Source organism: Canis lupus, chromosome 33 (assembly GCF_048164855.1).
Source record: "Canis lupus baileyi chromosome 33, mCanLup2.hap1, whole genome shotgun sequence".
Classification (NCBI taxonomy): Eukaryota; Metazoa; Chordata; class Mammalia; order Carnivora; family Canidae; genus Canis; species Canis lupus.
The window spans coordinates 17,478,798-17,498,428 of record NC_132870.1 but is presented as its reverse complement, the minus strand read 5'-3'; the positions used below and the strand labels follow the sequence as shown (position 1 = coordinate 17,498,428).

Below are 19,631 nucleotides of genomic sequence, written 5' to 3'. Positions count from 1 at the left end.
GGTATGAAGACTTTATCCTTCCCAGATATGTCTGGAGAGTTGAGCTTGCAGCCTTTTGGCCTGCTTTTCTCAGGAAAAAATGAACAAAGAGCTATTTGTGTATTATCTTTCTCAGCAATTATGTCTTTCTACGCTTTCCAACGGGGATCCACGCTAGCAATCTGTCCAGGCAAAGCAGGTGTGAGGTTGCTCATCTAACAATTTGCCATCCTATAGGAACAGGGAATGGAACTCTCTTTTCTATGCCTCAGGCCTGACAACTGTCAAAAAAAAAAAAAAAAAAAAAAAAAGCAAGATTCTTATGCTGTGGGCTGCCTCTCCTCCCTTTTCCTCTGGGGCCTCAACTGATCTATCTCCTTTGCGTTTTCTACTTCTCCTTCTCCGTTGCGTGCTCTGGGTTCTCATTAAAAAATACTATAGTATAGTTTCTCTTAAAAAAAAAAAAAAAACACCAAAAATATAAAACAAAACAAAAACTGCCTTCCCTTTCTATTTTCCTATCCCCACTAACAGCCAAAGGGAATAATAGTTTTACTCTAGAAATACTGTGTTTCCTTACCTGCCTGTCGCTCTTCAGCCAGCCAGCTCAAGAGGGCCTCATCTTTCAACTTTGATGAAACCATATTCCTGCTAAAGTCACTAGTGATCTCTTTGCGGCTAAATTCAAGTGATGATTTGCAGTCCTCATTTTCTTTTTATTGTGGTAAAAAACACATATAAAACTTGCCATCTTAACCACTTTTAAGTGTACGGTTTAGTAGTATTAGGTATATTCACTGCTGTGAAACAGACCTCCGAAACTTTCTTATCTTGCAAATCTTAAACTGCACCCATTAAGCAACTCCTCTTTTTCCCCATTGCCCACTCCCTGGCAACCCCATCCTACTTTCTATTCGATGAATTTTACTTCCTTAATATCTCATATAGGTGGAATCATACTGTTTGTCTTTTTGAGTACATCCCTCATTTTACTTAGTCTTGGTATAAGACCTAACTGACCACTCCTTTTCTCCCGTCTTCTATGCCTTAATTCTACACACTTGTGCGTTTTTAGCACCATTTTACTGGCTATTCCTGATTGTGGGATGTGGAAGTTCTCCATTAGTAACACAATTTCAAAATGCTAATCTGGCTCATCCATATTGAGATTATATGTAAACTATGTAAATTTGTCACAAAGGCTAATCTTTAAAGTAACTGCGAATGAATGCAGAAACTTTCTTTTGCAGCAAAAAAAACCTTCAAATTTCCAACTAAAAACTTCATTGCCTCCTCACTTTCTTTATAAATATCACAAAATAACCAAGGAGAGTGACTTATTATATCCCCACATGGCAATGAGAGGAGAAATTCAATATATTAAAATATGTATTTTATACCAGGTAAAGGAGTAAAATGACAATTGTCCTTTGAATTTTCTCTCTTCCACAAAGCAAATATTCACAGAATAATACTGCTAAGCAGAAAATTGAATATACGAGGATCACGCCTGCCTTCTGTGCTTTCAGGGTTCACTGGCAAAGCTACTCATTTTAGTCAAGGAGACCAGTAGTTTGGAAAACTGAGTATCTTCCACTGGCTTCTTGACAATAAAAATGGTGAGTGTATTCACCTGTAACTGAGATTACCCTTCTGGAAAATTAAATCAACTAAACTTCAGCTGGAAATTTCTGGCACTCTTAGTCACAAGCTAAATTTATTAATTGATTTCATTAGCTTTTGTCTTGCAGCAACCTAAAAAGATTATTTAAGCCTGCTAATAATTCTACATTATGGATGGCACTTTATAGAGAACTTAAATTTTAGCAAGTAGGGGCATCCTTGCTTTTGTACACATGGGGAAGCTTATTAAGTAAATGACCAAACATGAAAATACCACCCAAAATTATATTTACTTTTTGTGAGAGCAAAGATAAAAGACTGACTCATTATTTTTCTTGGTGGTTTCCACTTTACTAAAGGAAAAGAGAGAAAGAATAAGAGAGATCTCTGATGCAAATGGAACTTATTACTTGTGTTAGGGGAAGAGTCTGCTCTTTATCAATATATATATAGTCTATTTTATTTATACCTTTCACATTCTGCCTTAACTCTTACATATTTCTCTACTGTTGCTTTCTCTAATGGACTATTATTGAATAATCCCCTTAGTATTATATGAACTCCTTAGGTTAACTCTACAGTACTCCTTGATCTTTTCAAAGAAATTTTTCTTTTTAAAAAATTTATTTGAGACAGAGAAAGAGAGAAAGAAAGAGAGAAAGAGCATGAGCGCACACAGGTGGGAAGGGGTGGGTGCAAAAGGAGAGGGAGAAGCAAATTCCCTGCTGAGCAGGGAGCCCAATGAGGGGCTTGATCCCAGGACCCTGAGATCATGACCTGAGCTGAAGGCAGATGCGTGTGTAACCAAATGAGCCTCTAGAGAAATTTTTCTATACGATCTGAAGATAAGATTGAGCATATAAAATATATATTCTAAAAACCCAATATAATATAAAGATTTTAAAGGTAACACCAATTTTAAAATAATCTGGAACAATCCCCTGATAAATCCCCTACATCCTTCAGTAACAGTTAGGTACTAATCGCTAATCGTAGCCCCTCTCACTCTGCATCATCAACTTCTTGATAGTTCCCATTATTGATTTCAAATAGCTAGAAACAGCTTCCTCTATGGGGCAGAAACCTGCCATTTTGCAGCATTAATGTACTCCTAACATATGAAAAATTATAAATGATAAAGGTATTAGTAGATTCAGAATAAAAAAGATGTAATATTTAATAAGCAACACTGCATCAATCTGCTACCTGTTTGAAAATACACATGAATCTGACTGAATGCCTACTATGCAACAGCCACACACTGTGAGTCCTTAGAGAAGTAAGGTGTCTTGAGAATCCCACCAAGGCATCTTATGCTCCACTGAGTATGCTACCAACATTAGGGAACAAAAGTGAAGGGTCACACACTCTCTAGCTAAATCTTCTGGATCACACATTATCCTGAGTTCTCCCATTCAATTGCTGCATTTACTCATTCAATCAATGATGACATCTGGATTCCACTTCATGCCAAGCATCCTCACATATTCTACTGTCCACTTTAATTTCCTGCCTCTGTGGAGCTTACATTCTAGTGCCCAATTTCCTCTAACAGAGCATGAGGATCAAACTAATCATACTCTCCATACATTTACCTGCCACAATCAGAAGTGCAAACCCTTTGGGTCATCCACTCCTGGATTCTTGTTTCTTTAGTATTTTATATATCTCCTAATCTGATCAATTACCCATCCTTCTCAGCCTGCATAAATCTTGTTAGTCTATTGTATCTTCTATTGTTCTGCATCTTCTGTGCAGTCCCTTCAAAAAGAAGTTCCTTTTCTCTCATACCTTGTACATTTATACACTTGGTACAGAGATAATGCCTTCCTCAATATTGCTTCTAACATCAGTCATCTTAGATCATTCAAAATCCCAAATCTCTCAAGGCTCATTCCTCAGGTTATACCATTATACACTTATCTCTTTTTCTTCCCTTTACCTCACCCACTATTTGCACTTCAGGCCCCAAGTCACTGTCTTCTTCTTCACCCACATTCCAACAGTTGTTCTTGATAACTTCAGTGTTGGCATGTTGAATCACTGAATAATCTAACTGCTAAATTCTTTGACTTCTTCACTTCAATGATAATTCCTCCAAGGCTAAAAAGTTTCAGGCCTGGAACATCTTAGCCATGCACTCCAGAATTCATAACTTTTACTTGTTCATCAGTACCTCTAAAATCTGGATGTTAAGCATCTCCTTTTTTTGTAACTCATTCACCCTCTACATCTTGGTTCTAATAACTTTTTGCTGAACTGACCTTTACCAATTTGACTGACTCTTACCAACTGAATTAACTCTTACCAAATTCATGGATTCTTAGCAGAGAATTTCCTTATCCATCAACCCCTACCCCTCAATATTTCTAGACTACTGTCAGCAGTTCCTCTAAAACAAACCCATCCAATTACTTCCCTCTGCATCAGTACCTCCTTGGCTTAACTTCTTATCTCTTGCCTAAGCTAAGGGAATACACATAACTAATCTCCTGTGTTCATTATTTCTTCCCCACAATCAATTTTACATAATATTCAGAGAGATCTTTTAAAATATATATATCAGATGTTACTCTCATGATTAAAATCCTGTATTGGGTTTTCTAATTAATTGGGATAAGAATCTAAATCTCTTAACACAACTTACAAGGCAAAAAATGATCTGGCTCTTAACTACTTCACATAATCTTTTATTACTCTCTTCTTCATTTACTATGCTTCAGTCATAGTGGATTCTTTCAGTTCGTTAAACATAGCAAGGTGAATCCTATCTCAGGACCTTTGCACTTGCTATTCCCTCTGCCTAGAGAGCCTATCTTCTGCGTTATTGCATAGTTAACTCCTTCAGGTCATTCATGCTACAGCTCAAAGATCTTCTTTTCCCCTAACTGATGTCTAATGACTTCATTCCTCCTCTCCCCTCATTATACTTATATTGTCCTATATTATTTCTTTATAGAATAACCTCATAGCATAAAACTATATTATTTGCTTTTTTATTGAATGTCTGCTCCACTAGACTGTAAATCCATGACAGAACCTTGCCTCTGTTATAAAGCAAGCATCAACAACATCTACAACAACATCTACAAGTAGCACATTGTACTTCATAAGCACTTTCTGGGTTTATTTATTATATGCATATACAATAAACATGAGCAGGGATCACTAAAACCTGGAGACTAAGGGAGAATGGGGAAAAAGAAAACATAGCTATTGATTTCGGTTAAGGAACTACTATCCCCTGTTACCAGCTGAAATCAATTACTCATATAAATGCCTCTGACCCAGACAGCGTAACTGTTCTATGATTTTTTTTTTTTTTTTTTTTTTTTTTTTTTTTTTTTAAGATTTTATTTATTTATTCATGATAGACATAGAGGGAGAAAGAGGCAGAGACATAGGCAGAGGGAGAAGCAGGCTCCATGCAGGAAGCCTGATGTGGGACTTGATCCCGGGACTCCAGGATCACGCCCTAGGCCAAAGGCAGGCGCTAAACCGCTGAGCCACCCAGGGATCCCCTGTTCTATGATTTTTGAGTTGATTTTCTTGGGATTACCTACATAATTGTCAGATATTAATGTCAAGGATTAATTATAATATGCTAGGTGAGATTTTACAAGTTTAGAATCAAACTATTGCTTGCCTTATAATTTCAAGAGTCATATGACATGGCTAACTTATATTGTCTTACTTTTTTCTAAAATCTCTAATTTTTTTATATTTATTTTTGCTAACTTTATCCACACCACTACCACCAAATATGTTCCAGAAGACTAAAATTATTTGACCCAAACTACACATAACCATATTATTTTTTTTTATTTTCCCTACTACATTTGGTCCATTTTTCTAGACTCCTAATATATGTTTGAAGGATGTTCTGCTTATGGAACATATATACCATACCGCCCCACTTCAGGAAAGCCACAAATTTAGGAAGCAAACTATAGAAGTCCTCATCCAAGTCACTAATTGATCCTTTAAAACAATATCCTTTGGTTAAATTCAACTTATTATTAATCTAAAAATTTGATAATCATAACCTCATTTCATTATTAAATTCAATGGGATATTAAGAGTCTTTCTTTGATGACTTCTTAAAATTAACATTTCCCCCAATTTACCAAAAATGTGTTAAGCTGGGTGTGATTTGTTTCTTGAGAACTTACTCCTAGGTCTTGGCAATTCTGTTCTTTTCTCACCAAGCAAGGCTTTAAAAATACCTTCTAGATTCTTTTCCAGGTAACCTTAAGTTCAAACTAGTTTACAGTTTAGAAGTTTTTTTTCTTCTTTGAAAAACAGTACTAGGTTTACCTATTCCAAGTCTTCTATTTTCTTTGTCATTCTCCAGGATTTTTTTTTTAAATGCATATAGTGTTACTTACCAAATCTCATCTGTAAGTTCTCTAAATACTTGGGTTACAAATCACTGAGGAAAATAAGACTACTGAGAGCTCATCTAGGATCCCTTTCTATCTGGGACTTTAATTTCCTCCAGAATGTAAACCATCCAAAACTTCTTCAGTATTTATCTCTGGGTTCCGGTAACTTTTGTTTGCTTGTTTATACCTTTTGACAATGAGCATATGGACTATGAAAGTCAATTTTTGCATATTACAAAAACTGATTTTTATTTTTAAAAAATACTTATACGCAGTTTTCCCAGATTAATTTGGGCAAAGTAAACAAGTATTTCCATAGTTAACCACAGTAATGAACAATCTGTGTGAAAATACAGAGAGTAGATAGGAATTATGTTTTTTGCTTCAATGATTTTAAAGTACTATTCTCACAAGGAACTGAAATGTAGTAATTACTTATGATCAATAGATGGCGATCTTTACATTATACAGTGGTCACCAAACCAGTATTTGCATAGGACACTATACTCCGCCAGCAGAAAATGAAAATAAATTACAAATGTTGCGTATTTTCAATAGACAAAAACCAGTGCTTGGTTACATACCCATTTTTTTTGACTTACGGACTTTTTTCTAGGTTGATGCACATACTTTGCAGTAATGATGGTGTCAGCTAAGATTCTATCTGGATGTTATTTTTATTTTTTAAAATTAGACTCTGTTGTGAAAGCCTTTCTGTCGTGTATTTCTGAGCAAATTCCCTTCTTTTTACACTTCATAAAAATATGTGGGAATATGAGACTGAGGAATGATTCCTGATTTCTTTGCATAGCTTATGAAGAATAATAGTTTTAGGTAATTTATTAAAATGGCACATGTCTATAAAAGGATAAACAAGAGTCTAGCATATTTGAAAAATAGCAATTGAAAGAAGACATGGCTCAGGTCAGCAAACTGTTTCTTCATTAAACTATTTTATGTGGGTTACAGGAACATCTGTGAATAAACTAAAATATTTTAAAAACTTGCTATAACAAGAGTATGTTTAGAAATATTTATGAAATTTCTGCTTTCTAAATTTTCAATGAATGCACAAAGTTGATAGGTTTCTATTCAAGAAGTATCTTAAAATCTGTTTTGACAACCTTCAGTTAGAAAGTATGTGGACATTGCTTAGTGCCATGAGACAGCTTACACATAGAGAACTTTTTCCCCCTACTACTCTTATAGTTTTGTGTAATGTAAAAGGTGACTAGAGTTTGAACTATTTTCCTACCAAAGGGAGAGGCAGTTACTCCTCCCTTCAGGAGCATTTTAAGTCTTTGAAAATTAGAAATCCATATCATACATTATTCTTAACCGTAATATATGAAAAATAAGAACCTATCATTACTTGAACAAGAGAGAAAGAAGATTGATAAAACTGTGTTTTGATCATGATAATTTTATATATTTTTTTGCTAACTAAAATGCTTTTTACTTATTCATATGGACCTATATAAGCGTGAAAATTTTAAAACTGCTTATTAAATAAATATTTTACTATGTAGTAGAAAATGAAATGGTGAGATCAAGAAATCACCTTTTAACTTAAGATAAATTGTATGGTGCCTGACACAATGATGTATTTTAGGTATATAGGTTTTTTTTTTTTTTTAAAGTTATCTTTCAATGAAATTTCCTATAGCCTCCCATAATTCTCTACTCTGGTAAATCACATACTATTATGAGCTTTTTCATTATTAATATGTGTTAATAATGTAGCTATTGCTTCTTTTCAGTCAAATGTTGTAGACTAGACTCTTCAAACTTCTTCATTTCCTTAGGAATGATAAAATTATTTCCATTGGTTTTTCTTTTTTAAGATTTTATTTATTCATTTGTGAGAGACACACAGGGAGAGGCAAAGACATAGGCAGGGGGAGAAGCAGGCTCCCTGTGGGGAACCTGATGCAGTACTGGGTCCCAGGACCCCAGGATCACTCCCTGAGCCTAAGGCAGACACTCAATCACTAAGGGACCCAGGCATCCTTCTACTGGTTTTTCTAATCAAAGATCTAAGCATTTCATATACCCATTTCTAAAATTAGTCAGGTATTGTATTATCACAGGAGTCACTGAGCTATTCATGTTGAAACAGATCAAAAACACAAAGGAAGATGGATTAAGAAACAAATTTTTCATTTAATTTGAAGAAGTGTCTTCCACAGCCATTTAACAAGCAGATAATACCAGGAAGAAAGCATCACCACTTTTGCCAATTAGGTTGCCAAAGCACAACAATTCTCCTTTAAAGCAATTTAGATATGGTTCCACTTTATCTACTGTACAAATATTAATGTCTTTTTATAAAAATTTGACTTCTATTGAATTTATATTCAATTAAAAGTTGTTTACTATGCTGTTAACAATTTCCCTAAAATTCAACAATTAAGAAACTGGAGAAATATTCATTGATAAGCAATTAGAAACCATTAGTTAGTGCTAACTAGTGCCAAATATGAGGATACCAAAATTCTTGTGTTCAAAGAACTTATACTCTAGTTAGGGATATAGGCCATGGAGACAAACACCTGTTATCCAAAAGAGAAAAAGAGGTACCACAACAGAGAATATGAACAATCCTTCTAACTGAGTCCAAGTCAGTGACTCTCCTTAAGAATAACTTTTAGATACTACTCTGTCAAACTGATATTAGTACAGAAAGGCCGCTGGTATATATTATGGACTGAATGGCTTCCCCTCAAAATTCATATGTTGAAGACCTAACCCTCCAGTGTGACAGTATTTTGATACAGGCTTATAAGAAGTTAATTCAAGTTAAATGAGGTCATAACAGAGAGACCCTAATCTAAGAAGACTGATATTCTTATAAAAAGGGGAGATACCAGAGCTCTCTCTGTGTGTCCATAGGGGAAAGGCCATGTGAGGACACATTAAGAAGGTGGTCATCTGCAAGCCAGATAGAAAAGACCTATCAGAAAGCTATCCTGACAGCACGTTAGTCTGGAACTTCTAACTTCTAGAACTATTAGAAAATAAATTTGTCATTTATCTAGTTACCTAGTTTTGGTATGTAGGTGGAAGCCTGAGCTGACTAATACAGTGTATTTCTAACTGAAGAATCAGTTCACCAGTGATGAATCTTAGAGTCCTAACATCTACTTTCAAATTACACTTGTATGTTACTTTTTCTTAAAGACTTATTTATTTATTTATTTGAGAGACAGCAAGAGTGAGAGAGGGAGGGGGAGAATGAGCACAGAGAGAGCGAGGGAGAAACAGACTCCCGCTGAGCAGAGAGCCCAATGTGGGACCCTGAGATCATGACCTGAGCCAAAGGCAGATGCTTAACCAACTGAGCCACACAGGCGCCCATTCGTATGTTTTTATACTGTATACTTAAGTATTTATTGTATTTATATATATATTTATATTAAATGCCCATTTATATATTGAATGTATAGATCTTTATTTACAGTTACAGCTGCATCCAGAAAGAAATACTATGCCTGTTAGAATGCCTTTTCCTTCTAATTTATATTATATTAAGACTCTTGTCTTCAAAGAGCCCATACTCTAGTTGAAAATTTATGACATATAGACAAATATCTATGATACAAATTAGGTAAGAAGTAGTAGAAATTATATAGTATATTACTTCAGACGTAAGATTATTGCCACTGTGGAAGATGGAGGTGCACACTGTGGGTGAGTCTACATGGTTGGAATTGTAGAAAGGAATAAGAAAATCGTGGAAGAGGGAGGATTTGCCTTCAGCCCAGTCATTCTCACTAGAACACCATGGGCATTTGGAGCAGGATCATACTTCATTCTGTGAAGTGATTCAGAGCATTACAAGACATACAGGTATCCTCCTGGCCTACATGTTTCCAAAAGCTACTCAGCAGCAACATCTCCCCCAGGAGGAAATAGAAAGTAAACTTTTATGGATGTGAAGAAAACAGTAGATGTGTTCAAACAAAATGTATTAAGTGACTGGTTAAATGGCTAATATATTTTATTCTAAAATGCTGCATATGGAAAAGTGTTAACATACAAAATCATAATAATATTAAGTAGTGCTTGTGATTTACAAGAGTTTATTACATCTACTCAGAGTTCATCCTAATTTTCCACTTTGAAGCTTTTCACTGATTCATTCATATAATCTTGACTGTATTTGATTTCTAAATTGCTTTACCAACTCATTACTCCTAGAATGCTTCTGATGTAATCACCAAATAAACATCCTTTACTTAAGGCAAAAATAAGTCATGTATCTTCTTTTTGACCTCCATACACCTTGTAGGTTGCCCTAACCTCATCTTTCATTTTAATGGTTTCCCTAAACGCTGTTTAGAATCTGGGTTGAAAATTCAAGAAGACGGGATCAGAGGTGACAAAGACCGAGAGAATGAAGGGAAGATGAAGAAACAAGAAGAATTCATGCAACTGAGGTTCAAGCCAGATCAACAAAAGCTAGAATGACCCTCCCAGGTTGTCCCTACCTAGGCTGAAATGACTAGGCTTTTCATTTCAACCCCATACCCCTCCAGTCAGCTCACTGCATATGCACAGCCTCCACAAAGCTGTGGCTTTGGAGTAAAGGGCATCTGCTGTTGAGGTGACATGTGGAGGGACTGACCTGTGAAGGCTATGTGCCCCCTACATGCGCGCGCATGCACACACTCACGCACACATACACATACACAAACATAGCAACAGGCATCAGTACTCTACTGAGGTGGTATTTGGAGGGGCTTCACAGTGTCCACCACTAAGTCTAAATTCCTATCTTTAAAAAGTGGGAAAGTCAGGGGCAGAAACTTTAGAGTTACAAATCTGAGTCTCAAACTCAGAATTTATCATTCCTTGCTGGGGCAACTGGGTGGCTCAGTGGTTGAGCATCTCTGCCTTTGGTTCAGGTTGTGTTGTGATCCTGGGATCCTGGGACTGAGTTCCACATCAGGCTCCCCACAGGAAACCTGCTTCTCCCTCTGCTATGTCTCTGCCCCTCTGTGTATCCTGTGAATAAATAAAATCTTTTAAAAAAATTTATCATTCCTTGCTTACTTATTCTGTAGTAATGATGTCTATTTTGGAGAGAACGAGCAAGGAAATATTTACTTGCTTTAAGTAATTTTCTTCAATAGGATAAACAAAAAGGAATGAGTTCAAAGAATTCTTGATGTTTTTATAGACAGAACTGAATTGTCAAAGCCTTCACTAAATTATGAATAAGGCATCATATGTCTAGTTTCTATACATTTTAAGTGTTATTTTTAAATGTCTTTATGTTGTTTTACAGGGCATTCTGATCCCTACAAATGCATTACCAACATACCAACATACCAACGTATACTCCCTAATAATGCTTCCTTTTCCTAAGTCTTCAATGGGTCTAGTGGGAAAAGCATTGAACTGGTAACTATGCCAAGAGCAACACTAAGTAGGTGAATGTACTTTATTTAGCTTTGATAAAACTTTGATAAACCTCTTTGGTTCTTCATTGTTAAATTTTTCTTGAAAGTGGTTAAATATAAGACAACTTCCCATTCAAAATGCTATGGATAATATGGGGAATATGAGTTATGGGTATATGTATTACATTTTTACAGCATGCTTCCTGTCACATACCATACTTTGGCTACACTACCCTTTCTGGTCTGTATACTTGCCACACTCCTTTTTACTTCAGGGTTTCCACACTTGTTTCTTCTGCCTTGAGCAGTAACCCCAAGTCATCTCATGGCTGACTCTTTCCTCTCTCAGGTGATGGCATTAAGATCATCTCCTCAGAGGTCCACACAACTTAAGTAATCCCTCCATGTCTAAGCCAAATGTCCTTTATACTAATTTATTATCTTAGTAACACAATTATCTCAAATCACCTTGTTTATATATTTATCTGTTACTCATTGTTTAACCCCTAGTACATATTTGTACCTGGTATTTAAGTAATTATTTCATGTGAAAGAATAACTCAGGCAATACATGAGTATTTGTGATTTAGATGATTTTAAATACACATCAGAAATGCAAAAATTATTAAATTTTTCATCGGGGGAAATCAATTCACCCACAACTCTGAATAAATCAGAATAAAAGAAGGGACAGTTACTATCTTAATATCACAATTTTTTTTAATATCACAATTTTTATTAAATAGGCTCTCTACCATATTTTTATATGAGTCTTCTCTTCCTAAAGGGTATAAGGATGGACAAAATGAGTGTGTTTCTGTTTCCACAAATAATATATTTTTCAAAGTAACAAAAATATTCACTTTGTGAGAGACTTTCCATCTTCTAACTGGTAAAACCTTGTAAAAATGTTGAAAATTCTTAACTTTCAATTCTGCATTAAAAACAAGCCTATAATAAAGAAGTCTGTATAAGAGAGACAAACAAAAATAAGCTATAAATTAGGTCACTAGACTTATAATAATATTTTTGCAAGGAGCTTTTACAATATTTGGCTAGCTTTTAAGCTAGGAATATAAGATGTCCCAGAAGATTAATTGAACGTAAGAATTCAACCTCTGATAGGGTCAAATGGAATGTCTTTTGTGATTCAGGCTGAACATTTATACTCATACTCAAATATGGATCATTCTACTTATCTCAGTGTACACTTTCAATGAGACATTAAATACTTTATTTTTAATCAGGGAGGTATTATATTCTTATTTTTAACTGTACTTATGTTAAGTTATAAAGTTCTATACATGTTCACTGGTCTTTATTAGGGAGAAATTCTTTTATTTACCTAAAATTCTCATTTTAGTAGCTCTCTCTCTCCACTCCGTAGTTACTCTAGAAATTTGGTGGTTGGTGGGAAATATCTTGTTTACTCTAACCTACCATTTATTTTCATGAGAATTTGATTCCATGCACTTTCAAATATCATCTTTTGAGATAAATGAGATTTATCAGGTATGGGAAAGCCTGGTCTAAGAAAGTGTATTTTCTTACAGAGGCCAGTTAATAATGGATTGATGTCAAGATCATAAAACCACAAGCAGTATCTGATACAGTAAAAGAAAGATTTTACTGTATTATGAAGTATAGTGGAAATGAGCATAGATAAATCCTAGAATTATTTTTAAATAGATTTTGTGTAAAAAGTTTTAAATAGTAATCAATCACTAACTGAAATTAATGTTTCTCCAAATTATCAGGCAGTTGTCCTAGTCTATAGTGACATCAAAGTGTAAAAAACCTGGAAAAATAAAAATGCCTCAAACTGGGGCTCCTGGGTGGCTCAGTCAGTAGAACATGTGACTCTTGATCTCAGGGTTGTGAGTTTGAACTTCACACTCGGTGTAGAGCTTACTTATAAAAAAATTAAAATAAGATAAAATCTTTTTTAAAATGCCTTAAATAAAAAAAAAATGCCTCAAATATAGGCAAAATCCCTCAGTAATCATTTTCCACAAAGACTAACGCTACGTTGTGCCACAGTCTGTCTGATCTTTTACGTTACTCACATAAGATATTATGTTAAATAACATAATTCAGGAAAAAAATATACAGGCTTTGTCATACTCTACACTCATTTTAGTAGCCTTGCAAAATTAAAAATGTTTTCCAAATGAAATGTCAAGAGAATTATTTATTTTACACAAGTGATAGTGTAACAAGTCTTGGATGACACTGTTACTAGCTTCAGAGAAACAGAAAACAATTACAAAGCTAAGTTAAAGGCAACTTTATTACAGTACTTTCCAAACTTCAAAATGCACTTATTGAATTTAGAACTAATATATAATACATTATATTACAAACAGAAAGCATATCTGGTCAAATTATTAGCTTGCATATATTGCCCAAAATATAGTTTCCTAGGAACAGCAGCCACACACAATAGTTTATATCAGTATATTTCTGATGTCACATAAAGAATCATTTATAATTTATTTTATGTTCATTTAAAAACAAAGCAAAATTATCTTTTCCATTTCTTACTAGTTAATGCCTTGAAGTTGTTTATACCCTAAAAGCATCCACCAGTTTTGAAGGATTTCCTTCAATAGAAAATAGGATTTTTGAAGCTAACCAAATAAAAGAACACTCAATTTCCCCACCGCAAATAGGGGAAGAGTTGTCTTCTTTCCTTTTTAGAAGCCAAATCTGGGCCTCCTTCTCTTCATAGCCATCTTGAAATGGTTCCTGCTTTAAAAAATACCCAAATCTACAAAAAACTCTATTCTAATAAAGTCTTCTCTGTTTTATCTTGCCTCCTCATATTTGTTTATTTAAGGTAATTTACAACCCCCTTTGAACATTATGTAATAATGAATTTAAAAGTAATCTTGCAAAATGTAATAACATAAAGGATATATTTTCCAAATTAGACAAGGGTATTATTTGCTCATCTACCTCTGCTTCACATAACCAACCAAATTCAACTTACAAAAAGAATTCCTTTTCCAACATCAGTACCCTAATAACAAAGGATACAGATATAAAACCACTGAATAGACTGGAGTCTCTTAATTTGCTCTCTTATTTAATATTTGTGAGCTACTGACTAGCACAAAACAATTTCATCTTCCTCTTTTTCATGACAGCAGAAAATGGTTAGAAAAGTATAGAAAAGGTTCTATTTTTTTGTAAGGCAAATTTAATACAGATTTTGCTATGAGGTTGGAAAAAAGAAAAGGTGAATGAAAAGGTATATGCTGGTTGCTTGGGGGGCAAGACTCATAAATCACTGTACGTTAAGAGCACGTGCTGAAACTTCATGGTGCCAGTCACGTAATTTTGTGTATTTGGGACTAAAGACGTGAAGGGGTATCTTTTCCCTGTGGAAATAAAAAAAAAGAAAAGAAAAGAAAAGAAGAGAGAAGTGATAGAAGAGTCATAAGAAAGAGAAAGTTTCTACACTTAGTACATCATGCAGAAAGCATGCTTTAGAACAGCTTAATTTCACTGAGCTATTGTACTTAATAGCAAAGATTTCACGGGTGGAACATTTTTAAAAATACAGAAATTAATCCATAGAGCCCTCCTGGAACATCCATTTCTGTGCCCAAAATAAAATTACTACAAGACAACACAAACTCATTCACAGAGATCTGTAGTGTTAGCAAAAGCATCCCCATATATACTCTTCTGCCCACTTATTTCAATTACAAAAGAAAATTAACCTTATGTGAAATGTAGATAATATCTATTAATATAAAAATCTGTACGTTTTTTAAGTCCCACAGTTAAGTCCTACAAAAGATACCAAAGTTAAATGCTTAGCTTCTAGTTACAAAAACAAAAAGCCATACCATTACACTTGAAAATGTGAAAAAACAAACCGAGACCATTCATGAAAGGAAAGCATTCAATGTACCAAAAAAATGGACAACTTACTTTGCCTTCTTAGTATTTTCAGTGTCCGATTCTTTCACTGAAATATAATAAGCAATATCCAATATTAGTTTACTTTTTTAACTTGAAAAATCACTTAGGTAATTACCTGTACCAATTAATACCATATGGTCAAGCTGCACAGAGCCACTAAAAAACATTCCATATCTTGCAGTCACTGGCTACATACTATAATAAGTACTACTGCTGCTGCTGCTTCTACTGCTACACTTTTCAATACAACTCTCCTGGGCTAGCTTCTTATTTACATTACCCACATTATGCATGGCATAATTTAAGAGCAAACTGACTCAGGAAAATTACTGTTTTCCAATAACTGCCCATCTGTCTAATTGCTATTCTCTATGGCAAAGAACATTCTTAAAATCCTTAGGTATTCACTTACGATGTTCAGTCCCAGTGATCTGGGCAAGGATCCGGAAAGAGCGAGACTGAGTCGTTCCAGTCCTTGGACGCCAATCTTCAGTGTCCTCCATCAGTCTCTTCTTGCTGGCATCACTATGAGTTGGTATGTGATAAAACTCTGTATTGCGCTCCACAATGTGTTTTCTCGGTGGGCTAGGATTAAAAGGAAGGAAAGAATTAAAAAATTTTATATTATATTAAGGATAAAATATCCTCTGCCAAATTACTTATAATATATACACTTAATATCAATGTTCTTTTTTATATCTTTTGCTTGTCCAAGAAAGTGAACTTAGTCTCAATTTTCTTAAAAAGGCATCCTTCTGTAATAGAGTAGACTTGCTTTCTCTTAAACTAGTAAAAAAAAAAAAAAGTATTTATATGCTTACATAAAATAATAGTACATATAAGTATCTATTCAAGAGAAAGTTTACCGTTTGGGTGGGGTTTTCCTTTTAATTGACAGAAGAAGGCAGCAGAAGAGAGATTCCACCATAAAAAAAAGGAAAAGAGTAAGACGGAAAATAATGAGAATTGAAAAACTCACAGGGGTTTAAAAATTTTTTGAAATTACTTGTATTGTTCTTCTATCTTATGCCTAACAAAATACAGGTATGGACTATATTCACAACCACTATTAAATATCGGTATGTTGTCAAAATGTATCGTCTTTCACAAAATTAGAAAAAACCTATCTTCACTACACTCAGGAACTAAGGATGGTTTAGTACAGGCTAAGTCAGCAATTTCAAATGCAATTTTGAAAAAGGTCAGAACTGTTACTTTCTATGGTTTTCTCATTCATGTGTATAGATACCCCTCATCCTAAATAAAGTTAGGGTCACAGGGTCAACTGTGTAGGAAATAAGAACTGTGGTATATGAGAAACCAATAAAATGTTTATCAAAACACCAAGATATAAATCCTGGCTCAATGATTTCACAGATCCGTGATTTTGGACAAGTCAACTTCACTGAGCCTGTTTTTTCATTTATAAAATGAGAGTACCACACATAAAGTGGCATTGTTCTAAGCATTAAATGAAATAATTTATGTGAAAAGGATTTGAACTCTGAGTTTGCTAAGAGTTCATTTTTCTGTTAACAAAGAAATATTAAGGAATTTATAATGTATATTAACACTTCAGCCTAAGATCTACTGACCATAACAAATACTCAGTTCTCTCCCACCTCTCCCCAAAACAAGACAAATGCAAACTTTTGGAAGCTATGAGTCTAATTCCGGGAGAGAAAAAGGAGCCTAACTCTGGACCAGCATACTATTGCCATAAGATCCAAGCAGAGAAAGTGCTCAGAGTATCAGATGTGGGTGGCAACATCTCCTGGGTGTAACTCATTGCTAGAAAATCACAGCACTATCAGAATGCCACTGGACTGTTGTCATTTTAATAAGCTACACTACCAAAACTGTCTCAGTATACTAGAAGAGTTTTTGCCCAGTGAAGAACATGATAGGATTAATATTAACCCTGGCTTTAAAAAACAGACATGTAGTAGTTTCAAGCATGACATCCTTTACTTAGTGTGTGTTTCATGCAAGTCATTTAACTACTCCAAATCTCAATTTTACCCATCTGAGAAAAGAGGATTGCATCTACTTTAAAGAATTGTTTTGAGGAATAAATAAGATTTATAACATATGTTAAGTGTTTTCCCCAAAGTATCTAATGCATAGTAATGATCACATAATGTGTTTTTTTAATGATCACTAAAAACATTATTTGTAATGCATTTTCTAAGACTATGGGTCATCCGCATATATAAAGAACAGAATAAGGGGCATCTCAGTGGCTCAATGGTTAAGTGTCTGACTCTTGGTTTTGATTCAGGCTCAGGTCACAATCTTATGGGTTGTGAGACTGAGTCACACTGGGGCTCCATCCTCAGCAGGGAATCAGCTTGAGATTCTCTCCCTCTGTCCTGTCCCCATGCATGTGCATGAGCACTCTTTTTTCTCAAAAAAATAAATCCTTAAAAATAAATAAGGAACAGAATAAATAATATTTATACATAAGATATTTATAGTTTATGGTAAAAATTTAATATTACAGAAGTAAAATATCTAATATTTTACTATTAATTACTTTACTAATTACTTTTACTAAAAACTTAACCCTTTTTAAGAGAATTTTAAATATTAGAATACGTAGACTACTTCATAAACACATTACACTTAGAAGACATAATTTCCTACACAGACAACTCTTTATCTTATGCAATTACTTGAAAAACTTCATATTTAACTACCAAACTTTAAGTTTAAATTTCTCTATAATTAGTGAATCTGGCTTACAATTAAATGGTGCCAATTTCAACTATAAGACTATTGTATTTTCTATAAAAGGTGTGGTCTGTAAAAATACAAAACAGTGGTGGCAAGCTAAGAATAAGTATACTAGGAATAATAAAATGACACCACTTAAGAATGCTTTTTAGCCATGACATTCTTGCAAAAAAGCACAGTACACCTTAGACTCTGTGATAGTCATCACAGCTTAAAGGCTTTGTGGTAAGTGATATGAAATTTCTAAACTTTTACCTTAGCTTTTTGGCTCTGACACTCTAAACTCTGATGACTATGATTTAAAAAGAGAGTAATATCAATGGTTTTCATTTAAAAAATATATTTGAGCTAGAACATAAATTTAACTATCAAAAGCAAATACTTTATTTCAAAATATAGGTATTCACAATTAGCAACTTTATTCAAATTAAAAAAAAAGAATACTAACCAAGAGAGGCCCAAACTATGTCTCTAACTCAAGTATACCCTGTCTACAATACTCATCTATCTTCTTGAAGGTTCGGCTTACTAATTTTTTTTCTACTGCAGAAGTGGAAAATACACCCACTGATTTATATGACGTTCCCTACCATGAAAAACATGTTTCCTAGGTTCCTTAACATATTTGAAAATTCTTGCATGAAGAAGACACTAACCAGGTTTGCTGGTGGTATTAAATTGAAAGCAAGATGGAAAGTTACAGAGAGACAATGATGAAAATTACAAAAGGAAGCACTGATTAGGTACTTACACGGTGCCAGGGTTACTGAAGGAGGAATAATACACACAAAAAATATGTAATAGAGAAGACATTGATGTTCCCAGGATAATGGAAAATGGACAAATATGAGGCAAAAAAAAAAAAAAAAAAGAGGGGGAGAAGAGAAAAGGAAGAGAAAAAAGAAGAAAACAAAAAATGAAATAATGAAATTCAAAACAATGAATTCACATGAAGATATTACACAAACGTCATGCTTCAAAATAAACATAAACAAACAAAAATGAACAAATGTTAGTCAGAATTCTGTTATACTGTTAACAGAAAAAGATCCACTATTTAAAAATATCTCTAGGTTTATATAAATTTATTTTAGTATGTATCCAAATTCCTATATGTTTCTAATAAAAGGCAGAGAATAAAATAATTGTTAGATGTAATGTGTAGAAACAGAACATTTTAGAATCGCTTAAAATCAGAGGAGAATAGACTGTAATATATGAAGTATATATTAATAGCAAATATAATCTCATAAAAAATTATCCTGAATCCTTAAAATAAAAATATAACTCTCCAAATCACTATTTGTATACCTGAAATTAACGTAACATTGTGTATTAACTAAGATTAAGATAAAAACCTAAAAAGCCAAAAAAATTATCCTGAATCAAATATTATAAAGAAATAACATATTATTTGATTTTGTTCTCATTTTTTTAAAAATGTGATTATAATGGAGAATATAGGAAGTACAGTGGATCATAAATAATGGGCTACCACTCAGTTTTCATGTTCTCCTCTGTCCATCATTACTACTCTTATTCACAAGCAAATCCCAGTAAGTTTAGTGCT

The 19,631-nt window shown here is 34.0% G+C and overlaps 1 protein-coding gene across 30 annotated transcripts in view; it reads right to left on the bottom strand.

Annotated features, from left to right (window-relative positions):
* PDLIM5 (PDZ and LIM domain 5) overlaps positions 1 to 19,631 on the bottom strand; it is a 211,660-nt gene that overhangs the window by 59,775 nt on the left and 132,254 nt on the right. For 14 of the 30 annotated variants that reach the window (XM_072810249.1, XM_072810251.1, XM_072810259.1 and 11 more), the window contains 2 exons: positions 15,738 to 15,910; positions 15,335 to 15,371 (listed from right to left, as the gene is read on the bottom strand). In XM_072810249.1, the coding sequence (XP_072666350.1) occupies positions 15,335 to 15,371; positions 15,738 to 15,910 (210 nt within the window). Of the gene's footprint in view, positions 1 to 13,664; positions 14,776 to 15,334; positions 15,372 to 15,737; positions 15,911 to 16,191; positions 16,210 to 18,812; positions 18,828 to 19,631 lie in introns of those variants that run through there. The other 16 variants (XM_072810246.1, XM_072810239.1, XM_072810245.1 and 13 more) reach the window with 5 other exon arrangements.